This window comes from Condylura cristata, unplaced genomic scaffold, assembly GCF_000260355.1.
Source record: "Condylura cristata isolate star-nosed mole 26May11 unplaced genomic scaffold, ConCri1.0 scaffold00009, whole genome shotgun sequence".
Lineage (NCBI taxonomy): Eukaryota > Metazoa > Chordata > Mammalia > Eulipotyphla > Talpidae > Condylura > Condylura cristata.
Genome location: NW_004567110.1, coordinates 57986361 through 58010347, shown reverse-complemented (window position 1 = coordinate 58010347; position 23987 = coordinate 57986361). Strand labels below are relative to the sequence as shown.

Genomic DNA, 23987 nt, shown 5'->3' with positions numbered 1-23987 from the left:
ACTGGATGATTCCAGTCATGTATAGAACATAGACAACCAAAACAAAGAAACTGACAAAACTAAATCAATGCAAACCTTAGGAATCTGACTGTAGAATTGAGGCTACCTGAGGGCATGTTCAAGGTGGGCCCAAAGGCGGAAGTGGACCCAATGGATTATGGCTGAGGACCAATGTGGTGGTAACATCCATTTGAAAATTTGTGAACTGATACCTATACTATACCACATGAAGGAAGCTAGCTGCAAAACCTAAATAGCATGATTCAGAATAAGTAAATATAGAGAGATGGGAAGTAAATTAGTTATGCTTAGGACTGCTGGAAGTAGAGCTGGAAGTATGAGGAGTGTCTGGTAACAGATCTGGGGCAGTTGTGCAGGGGGTGATGAAAATATTCTGAAATAGAAGTGACAGTTGTGCAATCTTCTGATTATGCCAATGACTCCTGAAATGTATATTTTAACTTTATGATAGATAAATGATAGTTCAAAGTTATTAAGAAAGTAATATTAGCATTCATATGTACAAATAATAACTAGTTAGAAGATGAGATGGAAAAGCAATTAAAGATGTATTTGGGAACAACTGAAAAAAACCTAACACTGTCTTCAAAGATATAATTGAAAATCTAGATTTTGCTGGTTTTCTCTAATACTCTGTATATGTGCCTCTCAAACCTTTGGTTTTCTTAAGAAAACCAATCAGGATAGTTTATTTTCAGCAAGAGAAGAAAAGAAAATTTTTTAAAGAAGATTCATTTATTTATGCATACAGAACTGTGGTACAGGCCAGAGGAGAAGGGGCAGAAAGGATTCATAGAGACAGAGTGGGGAGTAGAACAGGCTAACTGACAAAGTATACTGCTGAGGGGAGCAGCGGGTGGGTCAGGAGAGGTCTACTGCATCATGTGCTCACCTCCTTGGTGGGGAATTGAACTCATGCTGAAGGGACTTTAACTTCCTAGTGCTGTGCTTTGAGTTGCTACGCCACCAGGGAGGGCCAGCAAGAGAAGAAAATTCTATTTGGTGATCTGAAGTTACTTTAAAAGAAAATTGTGGAAAAAAATTTGTTTGATACAGAAATTATGTTAACTGATGTGCTTCTTACTGTCTTGTTTTGAAAGTCTCACAGTTAGAAACCAAGAACAGATACCCAGGAGAGCATCCCAAGAGCTCAGAAGGGAAGACCTTCCAATCTGTGAAGAAAGGTGAAATCTCACATTAATTCAATTAATGGATGGACAGAAATGCATGTCTTGTTAAATTTTTGTTGCATTATATGTTTCAGCAAAACAACTCAAATGCAGTTTAAATCACAATGATATCACATCTTTACTCTGAAGTTCTTTCTTTGTATAACAGAAAAATCAGTTCCATTATTAATGTAATCACAGCTAGTCACAAATATAAACTGTCCCTTGAAAAATATACAAATTTATTTTTATATGACATATTTTTAAAGATAAAAGGTCATAATGACACCCACACATTAGTTTACAGGACTGTTTTAAAAGTCCATTTTTTTTATTAACTGTATATTTATACTTTAGTCAATATACCATTTTTAAAATGTCAGGAAAAAAACTACTTTTCATATTGCCAAATTTTAAAACTTTTTTCCTTATCAATGAATTTACTTTCACTCAACTACTCTTTTACCTTTTCTTGGCATGATGACCATGTAATTGCATATATGTGAGACAGTGTCTAAAAGCATTAATGAACTAGGTCTTGTACTAGAATTGCTTACTTTTGAGGAAAAAAATGTTTAACAAACAATCCATTAGATTACTTAATATTTTTCTTCACTCTTTATCTTATTGGCTTTTATTTTTTTTAAGATTTTTTTTTTATTTATTCGTACAGAACTGGGGTACAGGCCAGAGATACAAGGGTGAGAGAATTCACCAGAGACAGAGTGGGGAGCAGAACAGGCAGATTGAGGAAGTACACTGCTGAGGGGAGCAGCAGGCGGATCAGGAGAGGTCTGCCTCCCCATGTGGATCTCCTCCAGGGCAGGCGGGGATTGAACTCATGCGGAAATGGCTTAACCTTCTTTGTGCTGTGCTTTAACCCGCTGCACCCCCATGGAGGGCCCTATCTTAATGGCTTTATCAAGATTCTTCATACTCTATCTTTGCTTATTTATTTTTAATTTTTATTAGTATTTTATGTACTTCCCCCAAATAGTATTATATTGTATTTTGCTCATTTGATTCTATTTGAATCTCTCTCTTTAAGTAATAAATCAGAATCTAATTACATTGGGTCAGTTTTCATTAGTGATAGCATACCCTTTGATTGTTTGCAATACCTCCTAATCATTATTTCCTTTCTTCCTTCCTATGTTAATTTTTTTTCTTTCCTTATTTTTATATTATTCAGCATTATGGAAAGTATACATGCATTTTTCACAAAAATACACTACTGATTTTTTTCAGTTTGAAGTTGACAGAGTAAAATGATATTTTTTGAATTTGAATCCTTGTATTTAAGCGATTAATTTAACACACCTTAAAAAAGTCTCACCATGATGTAAAAATAAACTATTATAAAAAAAAAGTCTCACCAATTTAAGTAACCTTTCTAAAAATATCCCAGGACTTTTACATGATGGCTTTATTGTTTTTAGATGATCTTTTTAATATTTTTTAAAAACATGTTTTCTTTCAAAACCAATTTTTCAAATTATGGTAGATATATTTTCATATGGGATACATTTTGCTGACAAAAAGTTTAGATGCTAACTATTAAAAATAAAAGTCAACCAACACATGTTTACAGTAAAAGCTTATCTTAATCTCCAATTAGAACTGCCATCAATGATTTTTAAACATATTCTGAAAAATTTCCTATGTGACACATTCTAATATGTGTGAACATACTGAGATAGTCTGTATCTGCTGCACACACTAAATCTCATTTTGAAACTAAACTTAAAACTGTGACTTAGACATCTGTGTTTATTTTCTTGGCTGACTACTCTCTTCCTATAACCTAGTTTCTGTGGTCTTGAGCTTTTTATTTATGTTTCATTGCTGGGTCAAGTGTAATTCATCTTCAAGTTATGATTTCAAAAATAGAATTTATATTTTGAACCTTTATATGTGACCTTCATAATTAGGATGTTCATGGAATATCAAATTCTGCATACCAGCGCTAAATAGGGGGGCAGGGATGGTAGTGTGAAAAGAAGAGATACTCTGAGGCCCTTCCTAACACTGAACAATACATTTTGCTTAAGTCTGAAAGTTTTTGCATTTCTTATAGAAAGAAAGGAAAATGACAAAGCACATTAAAAATAAAAACATATAAAAAATAAGCAAAACTTCCAAGAGTGACTGTTTAAGTACAGGAAAGAAAGGTTTTCTGTAAGGCTCAATACTGATGGCATCATTGCTGGAGGGAGTGTTGAAACTGAGATTCCCACATTAAGCCCTGATCCCTGAAAGGAGCAGAAGTGGTCCTGGTATGTATCAGATCTCAGAAGAAGCAAGTATACATATTTTCTTGAGCAAACAAAATATTGCCAAAGATTAAGGCTAACTAAAATTATGAAACTAAAAGAAACAGCCCTCCACAAATGAGAACCAGTAGAAACAAGATTCAGATTTAGATACTTCAAATAATTGAATTGCCTATAATAAAATTAAAAATAATGGGTTCTGCAATGTTTAAAGCAGTTTAAAAAATTAACTCAGAAAAGTGAGTTCAACTATCAAAAATGTACTGTAAAATGTTCACACGTTGTACTATAAGTTGTACTATAGTTTAAAACTTGTCATTATGGGAGAAATGGGGCAAATGTACATGCATTGTTTAATATGAAGAACTAAGTTTGCCTCATTTTGAAAGAGGAACCAGAAAAATAAGTGTATTTTTTTTTTTTTTGGAGGCCAAAAATCAACACCTGTCTTGTGACCAGAAGCCCAAATCATGGGGTCATCATGGTCAGACTCTGACAACTCTGGGGAGAATCCTGCCTTGCCTTTTCTTGTTTCTGATAGTTATCAGCAATAAATGAAAATATATTCTGTACTCAAGGTTGGAGAATTAATGTTGTTGAAATACCCATGCTACCCAAAGCAATCTATAGATTAAATCTAATCCTTATCAAAATGCTAACAGTGTTATTCAAAAAAAACCTAGAACAATCTTAAAATTTATGTGGAACCACAAAAGATACATAGCTGAAGCAATCATGAGAAAGAACAAAGCTGGAAGTATCATACTTCCTGCTTTCAGATTATGTTACAAGCAATACTTGTCAAAACAGTATGGTACTAGCATAAAAACAAACAGGTCAACAGAATGGATTATAGAATCTAGAAGAAACCCCACACTTTTACAGTCAATTCATTTATGACAACGGAGACAAAAACAAACCATAAGTGGTGTTGGGAGAACTAGATTTCCATAAGGAAAAGAACGAAACTAACATTGTTTTACACCACAGAAAAATATCTTAATATGGATTAAAGAAGTCAGTGCAAGACCTGATACCATAAACCTCCTAGAAAAAAAATATACGTGGTAAACTGCTTGACATGGTCTCGATAGTAATTTTTTGGATCTGATTCCAAAAGCAAATGTAACAAAAGCAGTAGACAAGTGGGACTATATCGAACTAGAAGGTTTCTGACCAGCAAAGAAAAACATCAACAAAATGAAAAGGCAACCCACTGAATGGGAGAAAAGATCCAGAAATCTTTTAAGGGGTTTATATCCAAAGTATGTAAAGAACTCATACAATTCAACAACAAAAGAACAAGCAATCTGATCTAAATGGGCAGTAAGTATGAATAGGCATTTTTCCAAAGAACACCTACCAATGACCAACAGATGTTTGTATGTGAAAAGAAGCTTAACATCATTAGTTATCAGGGAAATGCAAATCACAACTATGATACCAGCTGTTAAATCACACCTGTTAAAATGACAGTTATCAGAAGGTAAGAAATAACAAGTGTTGGTGAGGCTATAAAGAAAAGGCAGCCCTGTGAACATTTGATAGGAATGTAAATTGTTGCATTCACTATGGAAAACAGTATGGAGTTTTCTCAAAAAATTAAAAATAAAATACTTTTGATCTAGTACTTCCACTTCTGAGTATATCCAGTGAAAACAAAAACACTAATTGGAAAAGATAAATAAATTCCTATGCTTATCAAAACATTACTTACAATAGCTGTATCATGAAAACAGCATAAGTTTTCATCAATGGATGAATGATAAAGAAACTATGATGTGATAGATACACACACACACACTGGAATACTCTTCAGCCATAAATGTCTTGCCAGTTTCTACAATGTAGATGGGCCTTGAGTCATGGAGATATACTATAAATATGGTTACTATAGTCAACAACAGCATTATATTATTTGAAAATTGCTAAGGGAATAACTCTTAAATGTTCATCTTAAAAGAATTTCATAACTATGCATGATAATGGGGAGAAAAGAAAAGGTAATGCTGTGTTGAAAGTTAGTTAATATTGTATTGAAAGTAGTTAAGAGAGTAAATTTTTTAAAAAGATTTATTTATGCATAGAGAACTGGGGTACAGGCCAGAGGTGGTGAGAGGATTCACCAGAGACAGAGTAGGGAGCACAACAGGCAGACTGACGAAGTACACTGCTGAGGGGAGCAGCCAACAAGACAGGAGAGGTCTGCTGCGCCATGTGGTTCACCTCCAGGGTGGGGGATCAAACTTGCACTGGAGCGGCTGTGGCTGGCTTGCAGTGCTGCATACGGCTTGCAGTGCTGTGTCCTAACCCGCTGCGCCACCAGGGAGGGCCAAAGAGAATAAATTTTAAAAGTCCTTATTACAACAACAATAAACAAAAAAAAAGTAACACGAGGTGACAAATGTTAAGTAGATTTAGTGTGGTGATCACTTTACAGTGTATGCAAATATTGAATCAGGTCAAACACCTGAAAGTAATATAAGTTACATGAAAAATATACACCAGTTTTAAAAAGAAAATTCTCCAAACTAAATAAACAACAGCAAGGTAAGCCCCAAATCAAACATTGGTTTTCCTCAGAATGATGAATCTGGAAGTAGTGCCCAGGGGATGTCCTGGTTATTATGATAAAGGGTGAATTGATAAGTGTTTATTTCAGTGTTCCCTTTTATAACCTGCATTTACATAACAGCTTTGTTTCCTCTCTGACACTTTAGCAGAATTTTCGAAAACACTAAGTAGACACTGACTATTGCTGTCGTATTTCACTCTTGCTGGAATTTAGTATGGTCAACTATCACAGGTGACAGAGAGGCTTGTGGTTTTAGGATTTTTCTTTACTTTTATAACTTAAAAGTGTTAAGAGGTTGCTAGATGTAAATAAATGTGTTCCTCGCAGTTGTTCTAGCAAATTTAACTGTAAGAATTCTAGTTAAAGAATTTCAGAGTCTCACACTCAGTTGTTTGTGCCAAAGGTTTAGGAAATGAGACACGCTTTCCCTTCCCTAGAATGCCTAAGGTCATAGTTTCCTTCTCAGAGGGAAAAAGCTATGTTTCAGGTAATGAAATGCAATTCATGGTCTATAATAGAATTCCCTTTGCCTTTTTCCTTTGATCTCTGCTAAGCCCAAGTCCTACTCTGGAAGAAGTTCACTCTTGGGCTCAGTCATTCGACAAGTTAATGCTCACTCCAGCAGGAAGGAATACTTTCCGCGAATTTCTCAGAACAGAATTCAGTGAAGAAAATATGCTTTTCTGGATGGCATGTGAGGAACTGAAAAAAGAGGCCAATAAAAACATTATTGAAGAGAAAGCAAGAATAATATATGAAGACTACATTTCCATTCTTTCTCCTAAAGAGGTGTGTATGTACTCACCAAAAGGTTTTCTTGCAAGGCCATTGGTAAAATTAACCGCTCAGTGTTTGGTCACGTTCCCCAGGTACAATGACCACCCACTATTCACCACCCACTACTCATAGGAGATAAGTACTGACTAGAGTCCTACAAATGGGCTCCATTACCTCTGAAAATATAAAGATTTTATGCACCTTTCTGGAATAAAAAGTGTCTATAACTCATCAGTGTCTTCAAAAGGATAGTCAATGCACTTGTATGTAAAAACTGTTTGAAATTTTTACACCCTATAAGCATTTCTTTAAAAAATATATCCTTTTATTCTGAATCAAACATTTGCTATGAGTATTTTCATTTTATATGATTGCATTACTAATATGACAGTGATGCTACAGAGTTTTCCCAGACCACCTTTTTTTTTTATATTTTCAATTTTTTTTAAAGATTTATTTATTTATGCATATAGAACTTGGGCACAGGCCAGAGGTGTAGGGATGGTGAGAAGATTCACCAGATATGGAGTAGGGAGCAGGAGAGGCCGACTGATGAAGTCCACAGCTGAGGGGAGCAGCAGGCAGGTCAGGAGAGGTCTGCCACACCATGTGGGTCGCCTCCGGGGCAGGGATCGAACTCATGCTGCAGTGGCTTTAGCTTCTTAGTGCTGTGCTTTAACCTGCTGCGCCACCAGGGAGGGCCCACACTCTTTTTTCTTATCAGAGTTACCAAGTGAAACAAGTCTAGCAAGTTTCCATCTCTCAGGGTTTTTGTTCCTTCAAATCTGAAATCTAGATTAGGCTGGTTTCAAAATTAGGTGCTTGATAATTCTCCTTATAAAACCATGCATTCATTCCTACACGTGCCCTGAAGAATATGAAGTAAATAAAACAGACCTTTCCCAACAGGGAATTCACACACAAGGGGGAGACAGACATGGAGCCCCTGGGGCAGAAGGGGTGTCCTAACATGCGCTGGTGGAGTGAGCCATCAGTAACAGGGGAGTTGGGAATGAGGATGAAGCAGCACCGGGAGATGCTATGAGGGATCAAGGATAATAAAAAGGAAATTAAAAAAACACAGTAGGATGAAGACCTAGACCTAGTATTAGATGGGCCAAGAAGAAAAGCTTACAGATAATTAATCAATAGACCTTGGGGTGGCATTTCAAAGAGAAGTGACTCTAACAGAACTCATTTCTTTCTGTTGACAGGTCAGTTTAGACTCCCGAGTCAGAGAAGTCATCAACAAGAACATGGTGGAGCCTTCCCAACACATATTCGATGATGCACAACTTCAGATTTACACTTTAATGCACAGAGACTCATACCCCCGGTTCATGAACTCTACTCTCTATAAGGATTTGCTTCAGTCCTTATCTGAGAAATCAGTTGAAGCATAGGATGTTATCAAATATATTTATTATTAATAAAATAATAAAAGAACTCAAGGACCACATCTAGTACAGGGAATTTAGAGATAGTGGGATCTCCTGCGGGAGTAATACTGGGGCTATTTTAATAACAGATGCTTCCTTCTAGAGATGGCTATATATTCACAATGTAAATTGCAGCCAACTTTAGTGATACTTTTTTTTTTAATGGGGTATGACTATTTTAAAAAGATAGTGTATTTCCATTTACAATACCAGTAGCATGTTCTCAATGACAAGGGATACACTAGATGCTCCATGTGCCTAGAGCATGTCTGGCTACTGGAGCAAAACATTTCACTCTTTTGCATGAGTTCAGTACCTGATTACTCTCCCCCACAAAGACAAGACACTCGAGTGTCTCCAAGCTACTCCTCCCTTCCATCAAGCTCAGTTTTGAACATTTCACTTATTGATGCCATTACCCATCAGACCCAAATACTCATTTTATAAAGATGTGACTGCTACATAAAAAATATTCCACTTTGTCTAAAAATATACATATGTAGGCACATATGTTTGTATCTATACATGGTTAGTGTCAAGTACTGTTCTCTTATGTGGATCAGTCTCAAATGTTTGGTAAAAGAAGTAGTGTTTAGAAAATTCTTTTGTTGAAAAGTTAGTTATTTTATCAGAATCTGCAAACCTGAAGAATGAATTTATAACTTAGTCATGTTCATAACTTGCAAATAAGCATATTTCTGTTTTTATTATTGAAAGAAATATGGGCATTTTCACTCTAAAAAATAAAGCACAAGAGTTTTATCTCAATCTTTTTTTCAGATGTAAATATTTGGGAAATACAAGATTAATAGGGAGACAAGTGAGATATCCTTTATTTTACAGGTTAGGATTTTTTAAATCCCACTATTTTATCGTAGACAAATGGTGGTTAACTTTATGACTTATAGGTAAAAATGTTTGCTTGTAACCTTCACCATCCAGAAGAAATCCATCACTACAATGAAGGGAAAGACATTCGCTTCTGGACTGCTTTAAGCAGTGGTCAGCCATTAATTTGCAAGAGGGCAAATTAGTTGGCCTCTTAAACGTTTTGTAGGAGTCGCCTCCTCTTGGTCATTTCCTCACCTGGACCTCAACCTAATGATTTCATTACTCTCCTTAAACCCATCACCTAAAACTCACTCTCAGCAAACCAGTTATCTCCTACATAAAAACTTTCTCGTCAATTCCTTCTACTTCCATGTAGCCTATAAATATGTGAGGACATATGTTCTCACATGCTTCCATCCAGTGCCCAAAAAAGTTTTCCTTCTCCCTTTTCAAAGCCCCACTCCTCTACTATAACTTACTCTCACTTTTTCCTTTACCATAAAGGAAGGCATAAGACCCGCCATTCCATAGTTGACTTTCAAGGGTGGCGGATTAACAATGGCAATTCCAGTAGTGTGGTGAGTACTGACTGTAATACAAACATACTGAACTATGAAGTCTTGAAGGGCTATAGATTTTGATGGAGATACAAAATTAAAACCTATAGAACAAGAACAGTATGTGTGTTTAGGGGAGGTTGTAGGGCAGATATTCTGAATAAAAGCAAATCCAAATAGGTCCAGCTGTGGACATGCAGAGTACTAGGTAACAAAAAAAGACAAGAAGTCAACTGAATGGAGGGTCCTGTGTGGCCCAGTCTGGGTTGTGATCTGCTATTTTTAAGCACAAAGATGAATGAGATTATTAAGAGAGTTGTAGCATTAAAAGGAGCTGAGGGTAAATCTTTGTAAGGATGGACAAACAAGTGCTCCCAAAGGAGAGTTAGGACTCAACTCTCAGTAAAGCTAGGAAGAAAGCAAGGGATGTGTGAACATAGTAGCAAATAAATCAGGAGGACAGGTCCACAGTGGTAAGTGAAACTTCTTTTATATACATATAAAAATCATATATATGTAATTTATTGATAAATCATTGTCATTTATTTTTGTTTGCTTTTCCTCAGGTGTAGTCCCCATAAAATTCCCGTCATCAGTTCACCATGCTCTTTTACCATAGACCCTTGTGCTCCTCTCCATTTTGATCCCTCTCCCTTCCTTGACCCTGCAGAATATATGGTTTATAGTTGTCTCTTTTTTTATGCTTTTTATTGCTGTAATATTTTCCCTAATGCCTTAGTTTCCCTTTATCCCTCCTATAAGAGAAACCATTTGGTATTTTTCTTTTTCTGACTTGTTTTGGTAAGTGAAATACTTACCTAGAATGTTTCTCCACTGATTTTCCCACACCCATATTGTCAAATTCATCTTGCTTCTTCCTATACTAAACACATCCTTGGATTTCCCCAATTTAAAACATGCCATATGCATCTGCTGATACTTCTCTATCCCTTTCTTATCAGCCATCCCATGATAGTCCACTCTTGCTGTCTCTTCATTCCTCCCACCACCACAAGGCACCATGTTGCTTTTACTGACTATTGCACTATTTTCTAGATCTTCCCAGGGACCTGCTAAGTTTACTGACATTACTGCTGCTGCCTTGCTTGAAATACGACTTCCTTGTTATGAGGTGTGCTCATTCTTCATTTTTTCTTTCATCTTTATCCTTTCTCTTCAGGCAGAAGGGCACAGCAGCTGGGCTCTGGAGGGACTTTCTGACTCCACATACTGCAGGTTGTGATGCTTAGCCTTACTGAGTCTATTTCTTTATAGAAACAGGAGTAATAAGAGTTCCTCACCCCCAGCACTGCTGTAAAAATTAAAAGATCCATATAAAATATACTTTAGCTATTGCTATTATACCCCATACCCATTCCTGTCAAGGCCCAGCCAAGTGAGTCATCTAAACTCTTGACTTCTTTTTTTTTAAAGATTTTTATTTATGCATACAGAACTGGGGTACAGGCCAGAGGTGCAGGGGCCATGAGAGAATTCACGAGAGACAGAGTGGGGAGCAGAACAGGCAGATCAATGAAGTCACTGCTGAGGGGTGCAATGAGTGAGACAGGAGAGGTCTGCTGTGCCATGTGGGTCACTTCTGGGCTGGGGATCCACCTCTCACTGAAGCAGCTGTGGCTGGCTTGCAATGGTGGTTCCTAACCCACTGCAAGACCACGAAAGGCTGAGCTCTTGACTTTTTAAGCCTCATAAATATCACCGTATCCAGCTAAGTATTTCTCACGTTTCTTCTGATCCATTTATCTCCTGTCTGTTTTCACCACTGCCAAGAGTCTTCTACCCTCTTTGCACCTATCTCGGCCATTCATATTCAGCTTTCAAAAGCCCTAGGTGTGAGGTACAGTAATGCACATTGGAAGAGGTGCAAACTGATACTCCTAAAATATACAGTAACCAAGGTTACAGATGTTAAAAAATAAAAATTCTAAGGTAATCTTTTTCACAGATCTGCTTGTGACTGTACCTTCACTACCTAAAAATTTTAGTAGTTCCTGACTGCCTGGGGTACAAATAGTAAGTTTGTGTAATGGCATATAAACAAAGGTTTCTACCATCAGGATACAGGTTCTACCATCTACAATATACATATCTATAGAAAAGGCACATATCCCACTTCATACTTTCATAACAGCTTAAGAGCAGTTATGCTACCTACTTTGTTGCCCTTTAATTCCTTACAAATATGTCACTCTTGACTCACTAACTCCAATCATTCTTTCAGGATTTATCCCCTCCAAGAAGCCTTACTTGATCTAAGCTGGGATGCCACTTTTTTAGTGGTCCAGAAATTCCCTACACAATACTTACCATCGTATTGAACAAATTATCAGTTAACATATATCTTCCCAATTAGACTGTAAACATAAGAGTGCAAATTATATACAACATCTAGGTTAGGTCTCAATAAATGTTTGAACTGGAGTGTTAAAGCATGGAAACTGAACTTTCCATAACTATAAAATAAAAATTCAATTTCAAATGTGTTTCACTGTCTTATCTCATATCCTCACAGTTCATGTGACTATGAAACATGTCTACAAATTCCATACGTAATAGTACCATCTACGTATATGAATGAATCCAGAAGCCATCTCCCAAAGTCCCCACAAATTGAATGCAATTCCGAGGCTTTTAGTAAAATTTGATAAGCTGATTTGGTTGGAACAGATGACTCTCCATTTAGAAAAGTGTCAGTACACAGGCCCTCCCTGGTGGCAGGGCACCACAGTAAGCAAGGAGCAGCTGCTTCGGTGCTGCATGATCCACATGGCACAGCAGACGTCTCCCATCTCGGCCGCTGCTCCCCTCAGCAGTGTACTTAATCTGCCTGTTGTGCTCCCCACTATGTCTCTGGTGAATCCTAGCCGCCCCTGCATTTCTAGCCTGTACCCCAGTTTTGTATGCATAAATCTTCTTTTTTTAAAAAAAGTGTCAGTACAAATAATTATTTCAAAATGGTTTAAAGATCTGGAAACTTCTAAAAAGAACAGATTACCAGAAGAATATCAAATCAATAAAAGTTTTATCTCAGATGGAAAAAGGTCTTCCTAAGCAAAACATAAAATCCAGAAATCATCAAAGAAAATACTGATATATTAAAAAGATAATCATGTGAATACAAAGTGAGATAGTGGTTACTATTTTTTTCCTAGGTTTGCAAGAATCAAAAGGATTAATAATATCCAGTATTACCAAATGTGTCAGGAAATGGGTAATTATATCCTGACAAGCAGGTAAACTAGCATAAATTTTTAAAAAGCAATCTGGCAATACAGAGCATTCTGAAAATACATTCACTAGCTGAACAGTTAAACTCCTAAGAGAGTAATTTTTAAAACATCATAAGAAAAACTAACCATAAGGGAGAAGTTTTAAAAGGGACTGTTATATATACATATGTTGCTCTATGGTAAAAATGAATGTAATACATGTATATGTGCCAGCAAGGAGTATTCGAAGTAAACATTAAATAAAAATGCAAGTTGTAAGATACATATAATGGTGTACCCATTTAAAATAACAATGGCTATTCCCACCCCCAAAATATTTCTGCTCAACCACAAACCTGAAGCTTGGTTTTTCCAAGGTATTTACAACTGTTGTCCACATTACCCAAAATTATAAAATCGGTTGGTATCCTTCCTTATGAATCAGGCAGACAGGCAAGGTAATTTATCAAAGACTCATGAATAGTTAAGTTGTAGTTCAAATTGTATTTGCACAGATCAAAAATGAATGCTCTTAACCATCACACAACACTAATTTCTTAGGAAAGGAGTAGAAAGCCTGATATGACAATATACACAGGAAAACAGAAGATTAGAGTCAGATTTGTTTTCTTGTTCATATTTTTGACCTATAAGACAAAGATAATGGAACCATTTTCATGAGATGGTAGTTAAAAACAGCCTTTTTCCAATTCTGTCTGCTTCCAGAACTCATAAAGGCTCAAGTAGTCAGGGTGTTTCTTACTGCACATTAATATGTCAAAATAAACATTTTAGGAAACTAGTTGGCATATAAAAACATAACTCCATGGCCTTACAAAAGCCAAAAATGAGGGATCTTTTTTCCCTATTACTGAATTTGGAGCTAACCTTTAAGTTGTTTTTTTCCCCCTGATGTACACAGCCAACAATTTGTATTTTGAATCATCTAAAGTGCAGAAGTCACCAAAGAGGGCTTCTCTTAGGGAATCCAACTTAACCTCATGGGAGATAACGTAAGTGACCTTAACATCAACTGGAATTAACTATCCTGGAGAAATATTCTGTAAAGGCAAGTAATAAAAGATGTTAACTGTAAGACAACTAGGAGTTTAATACTTAGTAGAATGAGAACTCTGAAAAAAAAGCTATCTACTTAAACTTTTTTTTTAATATACAGCAGAGTGATTATAAATAATCTGTTCTGTATCTTTGATAGTTGTTAAAGGAATAGATCTTAAACATTCTTACAAGATAAAAATTGTAACTGTGTGGTGATCTATACTAAAATGTATTGTGGTGTTCATTTCATAATATATACACATATTAAATCATGTTGTACACCTAAAGCTTATATAATGTTAAAGGTAAATTCCTATCTTTTTCATGGGGAGAGAACTAGCAAACACTGAATCTACAGCTGTATTTTGATCATTTAAAAAAAAGGATTAGGATTACAATTAAGGAGAAAAAGAGATCAGTGAAACAATACTGAGACAAATCTACTGATAGAGACCTGTGACTTTAGTGCTCGTTCCAGATCATTTATGCTTCTAAGCTAACTGAAAAATCTCATAGTGCTCTCCTAAGTTCTGGTGTGCTATCAGTATACTTATTTAGAGTAATTATACATTTTATTAAGCTCAAACACATATCCAAAGCAATTCAGGATTTTTTGCTTTTTTCTTCAGTTGCTTGCTGCAGATATCTATTCCCATGTTATCAAGACCTTCCTTCCACCTAACTTCCCTAAGCTTTATCACACACAGAGGGTCTCTCCATGTCATAGGCAAAACGGTCCAAGGAGCCCCTGATATAGCCTCTCCTACTTTAGCTATTCCACTAGAAAAAGTATCTTGCCATATTCTATGTAATAATTCCAGAAGAGAAGCATCAAGTAGGGTAGGGCATTGTGACTTAAGAGATCCACTGGGTTCATAGGGAAGTGAGAAGGCATCCCTTATATGAATCATAACAGATATTTGGGAAATGGTACCAAAAAGACAGATGCTATAACTACATCATTCCACTCCAGTGCTTTCGTAGTTTTTGTGTTTTATCATCAGTAATACTTTCCAATGTCACCCAGCCAATGGAAGCACTTGGTTTATTTAACCAGTGTATGCACATCATATGTGATGTTCCTGTCTTTGCCATCATGATCATTAAGGGGGAAAAATATTAGTTGTCTTCACAGCACCCGGAGGAACGAAAATAAGGTAAATTATTTGAGGTAATCATCTGTACTTTCATTTTCCATCTACCAGATGGATAAACAAGTACAAGAATATACATGTTTATGTGAGGAAAGTTTCAGTTAATAATAACTGTTGCATCACTTTGAAGAATTAAGGTACTGAGAGAGCTCTCAACACTTAGCTCATATTCCTTTCTTTAAAGTTGGAATTTAAAACATCAACCAATAGTGACCTATCTATCCTATTTTCATAGGGGCAATGACACAAGGATAATGAAAAATTACTTCATAAGCACTTACTATGTAACAAATATTTTTATAAGTGCTAAAGACAAAGGAGTAAACCAGTCTCACATAAAAACTAATTGACTCCTTTTCTAATAGTCACAGCTATTGGCTTTCTAACAAAGATTTGTGATTGGATTGTTTCTAAAACATTTCTCTATACAGTTGATGCACTTCAATTTGCTTATTACATTATAACTTAGGAATCTGTCAGTAACTGATTGATTTATTGTGAAGTCTGCTTACTCTGAAAGAGAAAAAATAAGTGGTTTTTATGTCAGCGATTATTCAAAACACATTTCCTAGTGAGATACTCTTCTTGAATGACTAATTTTTATAGCTATACAATGTCTGTGTAAGGAGGTATGGAGGTGGGGAAGATAAAACTTTAAATTACACTTTTAACTACAGGTTTTGAGAGGGAAATTCAACTCAAATCCCCAAGTTATATTTTGACCTGTAAGGACAATCATCATATACCTATAAAAATTTTATGTATAACCTATTCTTTTATTTTTCCCTCTCCTGTTTAGACTTTAAAAACATTCTTCCATTTGCGAAATATATACAGATTTTGATATGTAGGTGGATATAACTATTTCGGAACTTTTGCCACAGACTAGCCAAAGTTTAGAACTCGCAGGTGAGCAAGAGAAGTAGTGATTATTTTCTATTTGCCTGGGATGGCTCTTCATTAACTTAATTCCTCTGTATGTTCATTTAACAATTGCTTTGTTCAGGAAATAAGTATTACTAAATAAGTATTACCCTTGAAAATATTTACTTACAGCAATTTATAACTGGCTAGTGTTGGATTTGCAATGGTTAAAGACTAATTATTTGATCTCTCACATTACATACATTAAGTATACCCATGGGACACACTTAAAAGTTCTACTCATCCCTCAATGGGGTTCTAAGGAAAGAGAAGAAAAATATGATTACTGCTACTATTCTGCTCAAACTAGTTTTTACTTAAAACCAGGCACGCATCATTTAATTAAAACAGGAAAGGGGAAATTTTTAAATAAAAGGTAGAGTAAGATTCAGCATCTAAAAAAAAATGACAAAATATAAGTTTAATAAGAAGAAACTTTATTGAATTACAAATTTTAAAATGGATCACTTAATTTAAAAGTGGGGCTACTTTTACTTCTTCTAAAATTCATTCTCTCAAAAATTCACTTCCTTTTTGAAATGATAAAAGGTTAATCTGTGAACCTACAGTGTAGATATGCGATGGTACCAGTGGGCCAATTCTTAAATGTGGAGACTTAACATGGACCTGTAAATGTTGTCTTCTGCATTCCATCAAATCAATTTGCAATAAGAAAGAGGAAAAAATAAGAAGAATGAATGCAAAATATATACTGAGGTCTTTCTATAGGTGGTTAACAGAATACAAACTTAGCATGATAAAATGTAGACTTCTGTAACAGTAGCACTGAAGATGTACTAGGGCAACTGTACCCTAAGGAACACCATGAAAATCATTTTTTCTTATTCCTAACAGAACAAATAGTACCTACTTAAAGAAAAAGTAAATGTAATCATAGTATCTGTACTGTAAAAGGAATAGCATTATAGCCCATATATTCAGCTTCTCCTACAATCGCATTCATTGTGTAACAGAAAAAGTCAACAAATGACTTTGAATAAAAACATTTTCTATCAACCTCCATATGGAAAGACCACAGTTGTAAAATAACACAGTTCTAAACTTAACCCTTGGTCAGTACAGCGTTCAAAATCAAGTTATGAACTGTTTACAATAACTTCACGACACTAAAAAGCTAACATCTCTTCTCAGTATATCTTCCTATAACGGGGGAAAAATAGATGCTTTCATTCTTTTTCTGTGCTGGGATTAACGAAAAGCCTAGTAAATAGTTTTCTGTAAACTTAAAATACACTACAAGTCAAACAGCTAAATAAACAACAAACCAAACTGATTTCAACAAAGCAAGCCTTGTTTCTGAAGTCAAACCTATTAAGAACAATAAACATGTACAAGAAATTACAAGAAATGATCAGTTACAAATGCAAAATAATATCCAATTATCCCAGACTTGTGAACATAATAATTAAAATCAATTTCATATGCTATTTCAAATATTATGTACAATTTAGATAAACTGGTCAAGTATTATTTGAATACACATCATATTTGGTAAACCTGAAATTATACTGCCTCTTCTACTTTAATATTTTTAAGTACATAACAATATGGGAGAAAAATGTAATTTTCATTTATGTATTAACTGAGAAGAATAACTTATTTCAGTTTCAGGCTGGCAAAATATTAAGGTATGTTTCCTTTAAGAAGAAAAAGTAAAAACTAACTGCCCAAAGTTTAGTTGATAAAAGTTTAATATCATCTTACTTATAAAAAAAGAAAAACATGTTTTGAAACAGATACCATACAATTATAAGGTCTCCCTACTGAAATGAAACTACAGAAGGCATGTAGGAAGGGGTGCTATGTCAAAAACAAAGACTAACTCAAGGGATATAGTTACTTTTAAAATCTGATTTGCAGGAAACTAGTTGCTTGGCCTAGCTTTAAAGCTAATTACAAAAATCCATTTTCTTAGTGGTCCAGACATTTTGCCAATTCTTCCAACTCAACAGAACTGTCAAAAAAAAAAAAAAAAAAAAAAAAAGAAAAAAAAAAAAGAAGAAGAAGAAATATTATGTGAGACTTTTAAATACAAACAATGGAACATAAAGTTTCCTCCTTCATCCATTTAATACAGCATACATTTACATTGGTAGAGACACATTTTTGAAAAGGATGCTAAATTTCTCAGACATGAAAATATAAGAACTTAGAATAATTTGAATGTATAAATAATACTTAAGAATAATATGAATAATTTGAATGTATAAAGAAATACTTCTAAATGTTTTTAGGTTAAAATAATTTCAAACTTGAGCTTCAAGAGTAAGTCATTCTAGACATCAGTTTTCTATACAGCACTTCATGTACAGAACTTATGCTGCAAATGGACTATATTCAAAACAAAGTGCAATAACCTACTAATAATAGTCACCCATTATGTAAAACAAATCTAAAAGCTATCTAAAAAAGAAGATATGCTATACATTGGGGAAAAAAAAAGTGAAAGTCCATTTTAAACCAATGTAAAAAATTTCTGCCAACTCAGGATAGACTATTTTAAACTACAAAGATGCTCTCATAGCTAGTAACCTTCCTAGCTCAGAAGTAAATCTTTCTATATGATAAAATGGGTACTGATCTCAACCTCTAAAATAGTGTCTAGAGTCAATTCCAATAACCGTATTTGTGGAGGATATTTCCCTATTGTCTGGTTTTCAACTCCTGATTTCAGAGAACATCTAAATCTGTAAGTAATTTAAAACAAGCATTAAACTGAAAAATCTGTCACTTAAAAAAAATCTTGTACAAACTTCATAAAAGTGAATAAAAATGAATAGCATGACTAGAACACCAAGAGCTATCAGTTTAAATTTATTAACTCTACTCTCACTACAGCCTGTGATTTAATATACATGAAAAAAATGATAGTTCAGGTCCTCCCTGGTGGTGCAAGGGTTAAGTATCAGTACTATCAAGCTATCAGCAGCCACTGCAGCAAGTCTGATCATAAGCCAAGGAGCCACCCCACACAGCGCAGCAGACCTTTGCTGTCACACCACTGCTGCTCCCCTCAGCAGTGTTTTCAGTACATCTGCCTGTTTTGCTCCTCACTGTCTCTGGCGAATCCTCTTATCTTCTACACCTCTGGCCTACACCTCAGCTCTTGTATGCATAAATAAGTAAAAATAAATCTTTTTAAAAATATTATAGTTCAGTAATGCTAAGTGGCAGAGATGTTCAAAATCAGTTTGGCTCCAAAGAGCCAAGTTCTCCTAACTTCCCCACATGTATTAATAAAAAGAACAGTCTTAGGACTGATATGTAATTCTTCTCTCAATTTTAAATTTTATTTTTTGTGGTTTACAAAAATCACAAGGAATACGTTATTTAAATAACACAGACTTGCATCTTTTTTGACTAATTCAACATATACAAGTGATACGAAGTCCTAATAAAAAAGCCTACTCAGTCATAATACACTCATCTGTAATTGCTAAATAAAGACTGAAAAACACTCAACTTAATTTCAATAAGATTAAATAATTCTTTCAGAATAAGACAAATATAGATTTTCCAAAAGTTTAAGAGCTGAAGCACAGGACTATGATAATAACACATTTAAGATTCATTGCTGTTATTCCTGCATCAAAATAGTAAGTTCTATTTCTAAAAGACAGAAAATTTATATTTCATTACAAATGGTTACTCAAGGTCTTCCAGAATACTGGACTATGTGAAGCTATGTATATATTTAAATGTCAAGATAGGTATCTAGGTACATTTAAGAAAATAACTAGTGAAATTATTATAAATGAGTAAAACATCTATTTTCGAAAGATCCATTCACCTTTCTTAAAAAGTTTATTCTTCCCTAAGAGGCATATAGCCACTTCTCACCTCCAATCCCAATTTAAATGATTTTTAAGTGTAAATTATAAAGCACACCTTATGGGATTATATAAAAATTTGGCCTTAATTTGTCTGAGTGATAGTATATGATGAGTGAATATCCCTGGATTAAAGGAACTCCCAAGGAGAAGACCTTACAACAATTAAGTTCCTTTTGGAGGATCTGCCTTTAGGTAGGAGGTAGAGAGAGGAAAAAGGAGGTAAGAGAAAGTCTCTCCCTTAAGTTGCTATTTTCAATTGCCTAAAAATTCAAAATAATCAACATACCAAAGTGGCATATTTAGGGTTGGCATGTTTTTATGCACTTCGTTATCAATGTGTCAAAATTTAACAAAAATTGAATAGCAGTAGTGTATGCCCTTTGTCACACACATAGGGGAATAAACAAAACACAAATCCAAAATGAAACCATACCTTCCATCGATTTCCACATTCATTACAGACAACAAATGTTGTCATTGGTTCATCAGCACTACGAGTCTGTACCTGCAGCAAATCAAGTGAAAAATTTTACTTTTTTAGACTATAAAAAGTATTACAAAAAGTTCAACCTAAATAAGAACATATTATATTATGTTGGCAAAGATGTGGACAAAAAGGAACCTTCATACATTGTTGATGGGACTGTAGACTGGCCTAGTCTCTATGGAAAATGGAATGGTAGCTTCTCAAAAGATTAAAACTAGATCAGTCATAGGACCCAGAAATTCTACACCTAGGTATCTATTCAAATAAATAAACAAAATAATAAAAACACTAATTCAAAGGCACATATGCATCACTATGTTCACTGCAGCAACATTTACGTTGGCCAACCTATGGCAGGTGAGAATTCTACCATTGAACCACCAATGCAAGTTATACTGGCCAACCTATGGAAACAACCTAAGTACCCAACAACACAACCTGGAAAAACAGAGGTGGTATATATAAAATGGTGATTCTGAAATGTTCAAATAAGATAAGTAATATCAAAAGAATATACATTCCAAACTTCAAATTTCTAAGTCCTTCCTTCTTTTTCATGTTTATTACATCAGGTTAATTATGGGGAAGAAGAGGAAGACGGGAGAACCTAAAAATGAAATAATACTGCATTTTGAGTTGGGTTTATTTAAATTTAGTTTCAATCCAAGTATTTCATCAATTCCAAAGTCAGAAGTTTCATGATACCCTTAAACTATCAATATGATTTTTTTAGAATTCAACAGTCTAAAGATATAGTTATTCTCAAAATAACAGCATGCTGTTTATTGAAGGTACTGAAATAAAATGATTTGAAAAATCCTAAAATATTTTACATAAACTTAATATTGCTATATAGAGGCTTAAAAGTAGATATGAAAAACCTTTGGAAAAATTCTGGTGGGTACATGAAAACCATACTCAAGGGTCCTCCCTGGTGGTGCAACGGGTTAGGACTCAGCACTGCCAGCTCCCAGCAGCCACTTCAGCCACCTCTGGCCTGAAGCTGATCCACATGTTGCAGCAGATCTCTCCTGACCAGGTTGCTGCTCCCCTCGGCAGTGTACTTCATCAGTTTGCCTGTTCTGCTCCCTGTTCTCTCTCTGGTGAATTCTTGCACTGCCCCTGCAGCTCTGGCCTGTAACCCCATGTTCTGTATGAATATATATATTTTTTAAATTTATTTATTTATTCATACAGAACTGGGGTACAGGCCAGAGATGTGGAGGGTGAGAGGATTCACAAGAGACAGAGTGGGGAGCAGAACAAGCAGATCGACGAAGTACACTGCTGAGGGGAGCAGCAGGGGGGTCAGGAGAGGTCTGCCGCGCCATGTGGATCTCCTCTGGAGCAGGCGGGGATTGAACTCATGCGGAAGTGACTTAAGCATCTTGGTGCTGTGCTTTAATTGGCTGCGCCAACAGGAAGGGCCAAATAAATACATTTTTAAAAAAAAAATCACACTCAAGTATTTTGTGTCTGTTGTCAATTTTACCACTTTACAAGTTTTCTATGAAAAGATAGAATTTTGTGTGTATGATTAAGATATTATAAATATATTTATTGGTAGAGCTATATCTATTGGCAGTATTACTAAATGCTGAATGTAGACAATAGAAAAGGAAAAATCAGCACTTGAAAGGTAACATTACATATCTAACTTTCCATATCTGTATAGTTTACTAACAATATAAGCTAATGCCAAAGCTTTCATTCTAAATATAGTTTGATTTTGACTTCTAGTGTTTTCCATTTAAAGTCCATGTTTTGCTGTCTGTACAACAAATAAGGCATTTTGTTTGCAACTAACCTAAAAGCAAGACTAGAGTGAATTTATCCTAAAGCAGAAATTTTTAAGAGGATAGCCTATATAATGTGAAAGAGATGACTTCAAAATGCAAAAAGAATCAGAAGTATCAATTCTATTTTAAACTATAATTTCTAATTTTAGCAAGATTAGCATGCCTTTGCCTGTAGTATCTAGTTTCCTTTCATAGAATTACTGTTGTGTGGCTTTCTATATGCTTGATGTAAATATATGCAAATATAGACTTATTTGATTTTCCTATTTATAAAACACATGTGTTAATGTATAAGCTCATGCCTTTTTCAGTAACAAAAGCACACAACATTCCATTTTCAACTATAGTACTGTATTTACCCAATCTAAATTCTCTTAAGTTTAAAAAAACTTCTCATATAGCCATACATGTAAATCTGACATCTCAGTATCTTATTCTGCAGAAGTATAGTACTGATAATTACTGAAATATATCAACATTAGAGAGCAGTCTCAGAAAACTGTTTGAATAGCTTTATAAATGTTTGCTATCAAATAGAGAAAAATCTCAGCAAAAAATTCTATCCTGAAAATATCACATATTAGAACATATTAAGTATAAAGAGAAAGGTATTTAAAATTCAGTTTCTTCAAAATATACCAAAGTAGAAGTGATATTTTTGTAGCCATAATTAAATAGTTAAGAATTAAAAACAAAAACAAACAAAACAAAAAACCAAACAGGTTTCCATTAACAGAAAGAACCTAGTCTAGATGAATTCAGCAGGCTTTCCTCAGTCAAAAAATTCTGTTTTCTGAGTTAACAACCTGAATACTACCACAATATGCCACAAACTCTTCATGAATGATAGTATTATATAATTTGAAATCTGGCCCCCCAAATATATCACCACTTTTAGCAGCAATATGTTTGAATGCCTCCTTTGTTAATGAATTTGTTATGTGTAAATTATATTCCTGGGAGTTGGATGTGGTGTTGTGACATACATCTGAAGAGGAGTGAAACTATTCCCCCAAATCACATACAAGCATTGTAAATAAATGTTAGTTTAATTAAAAAAAAAAGTCTTTGGGACCCTCCCTGGTGGCACAAGGGGTTAAAGTGCAGCACTATGAAGCTATCTGCAGCCACTGCAGCACAAGTTCAATCCTCAGCCAGGGAGCTGACCACATGGCATGGTAGACCTCTCCTGAATTGCCTGCTGCTCCCCTCAGCAGTGTGTTTTACTTGATCTGCCCATTCATCATCCCACTCTGTGAACCCTCTCACCACGGCCCCCATATCTCCGGCCTGTACCCCAGTTCTTATATGCATGAATGAATAAATCTTTAAAAAAAAAAGTGATTATAATAATAAAGCAAACCCATTTTAAAAAGTCTTTATCTTGGTTAATGTTAAAAAAAGAAAATGAAGACTTGATGCCACTCGTTGTATAAGTGAGAACTAAAACTATGTACCTGCAGGCAAAAGTGGGAGGGGAACGTTACACTCATAATCTTTTATACTTTGAAATTTTAACCTTAAAAATATTCAATAATACTTTTTTAAAGTAATGGTTTCTTACTACTACTTATACAGACCTTAGTAATGTTGTTTTTTTGTTTAAGTTATAATTCCTAAGTATTTTTTTTTCCCAGACAAAACTTCAATTCCCTAAATACATTACCTTGTAACATGGTAACAAGTTGTTCTTTCAGGAAAAAAAAAAAATACATTTGATTATAGACACATACAAAAATCTAGTTGGGCAAATAAAATTAATGACAGCAATTAAAAAATTTCATGGCCCTCCCTCGTGGCACAGCAGGTTAAAGCATAGCATTAAGAAGCTAAAGCCA

General features: G+C 34.8%; 2 protein-coding genes across 2 annotated transcripts in view; one reads left to right on the top strand and one right to left on the bottom strand.

The window, feature by feature from the left end:
* The window catches only part of RGS20 (regulator of G-protein signaling 20), a 99263-nt gene extending 90247 nt beyond the window's left edge, over positions 1–9016 (top strand). The window contains 3 exon segments of the mRNA XM_012722815.1: positions 1122–1205; positions 6593–6827; positions 8030–9016. Coding sequence (XP_012578269.1) covers positions 1122–1205; positions 6593–6827; positions 8030–8218 — 508 coding nt within the window. The 3' untranslated portion in view covers positions 8219–9016.
* Positions 9017–17267: 8251 nt separating this feature from the next.
* Positions 17268–23987, bottom strand: part of TCEA1 (transcription elongation factor A (SII), 1) — a 39398-nt gene continuing 32678 nt past the window's right edge. The window contains exons 9-10 of the mRNA XM_004679876.2: positions 20297–20368; positions 17268–17984 (exon numbers count right to left, since the gene is read on the bottom strand). Of these exons, the coding sequence (XP_004679933.1) occupies positions 17976–17984; positions 20297–20368 (81 nt within the window). The 3' untranslated portion in view covers positions 17268–17975. The remainder of the gene's footprint in view (positions 17985–20296; positions 20369–23987) is intronic.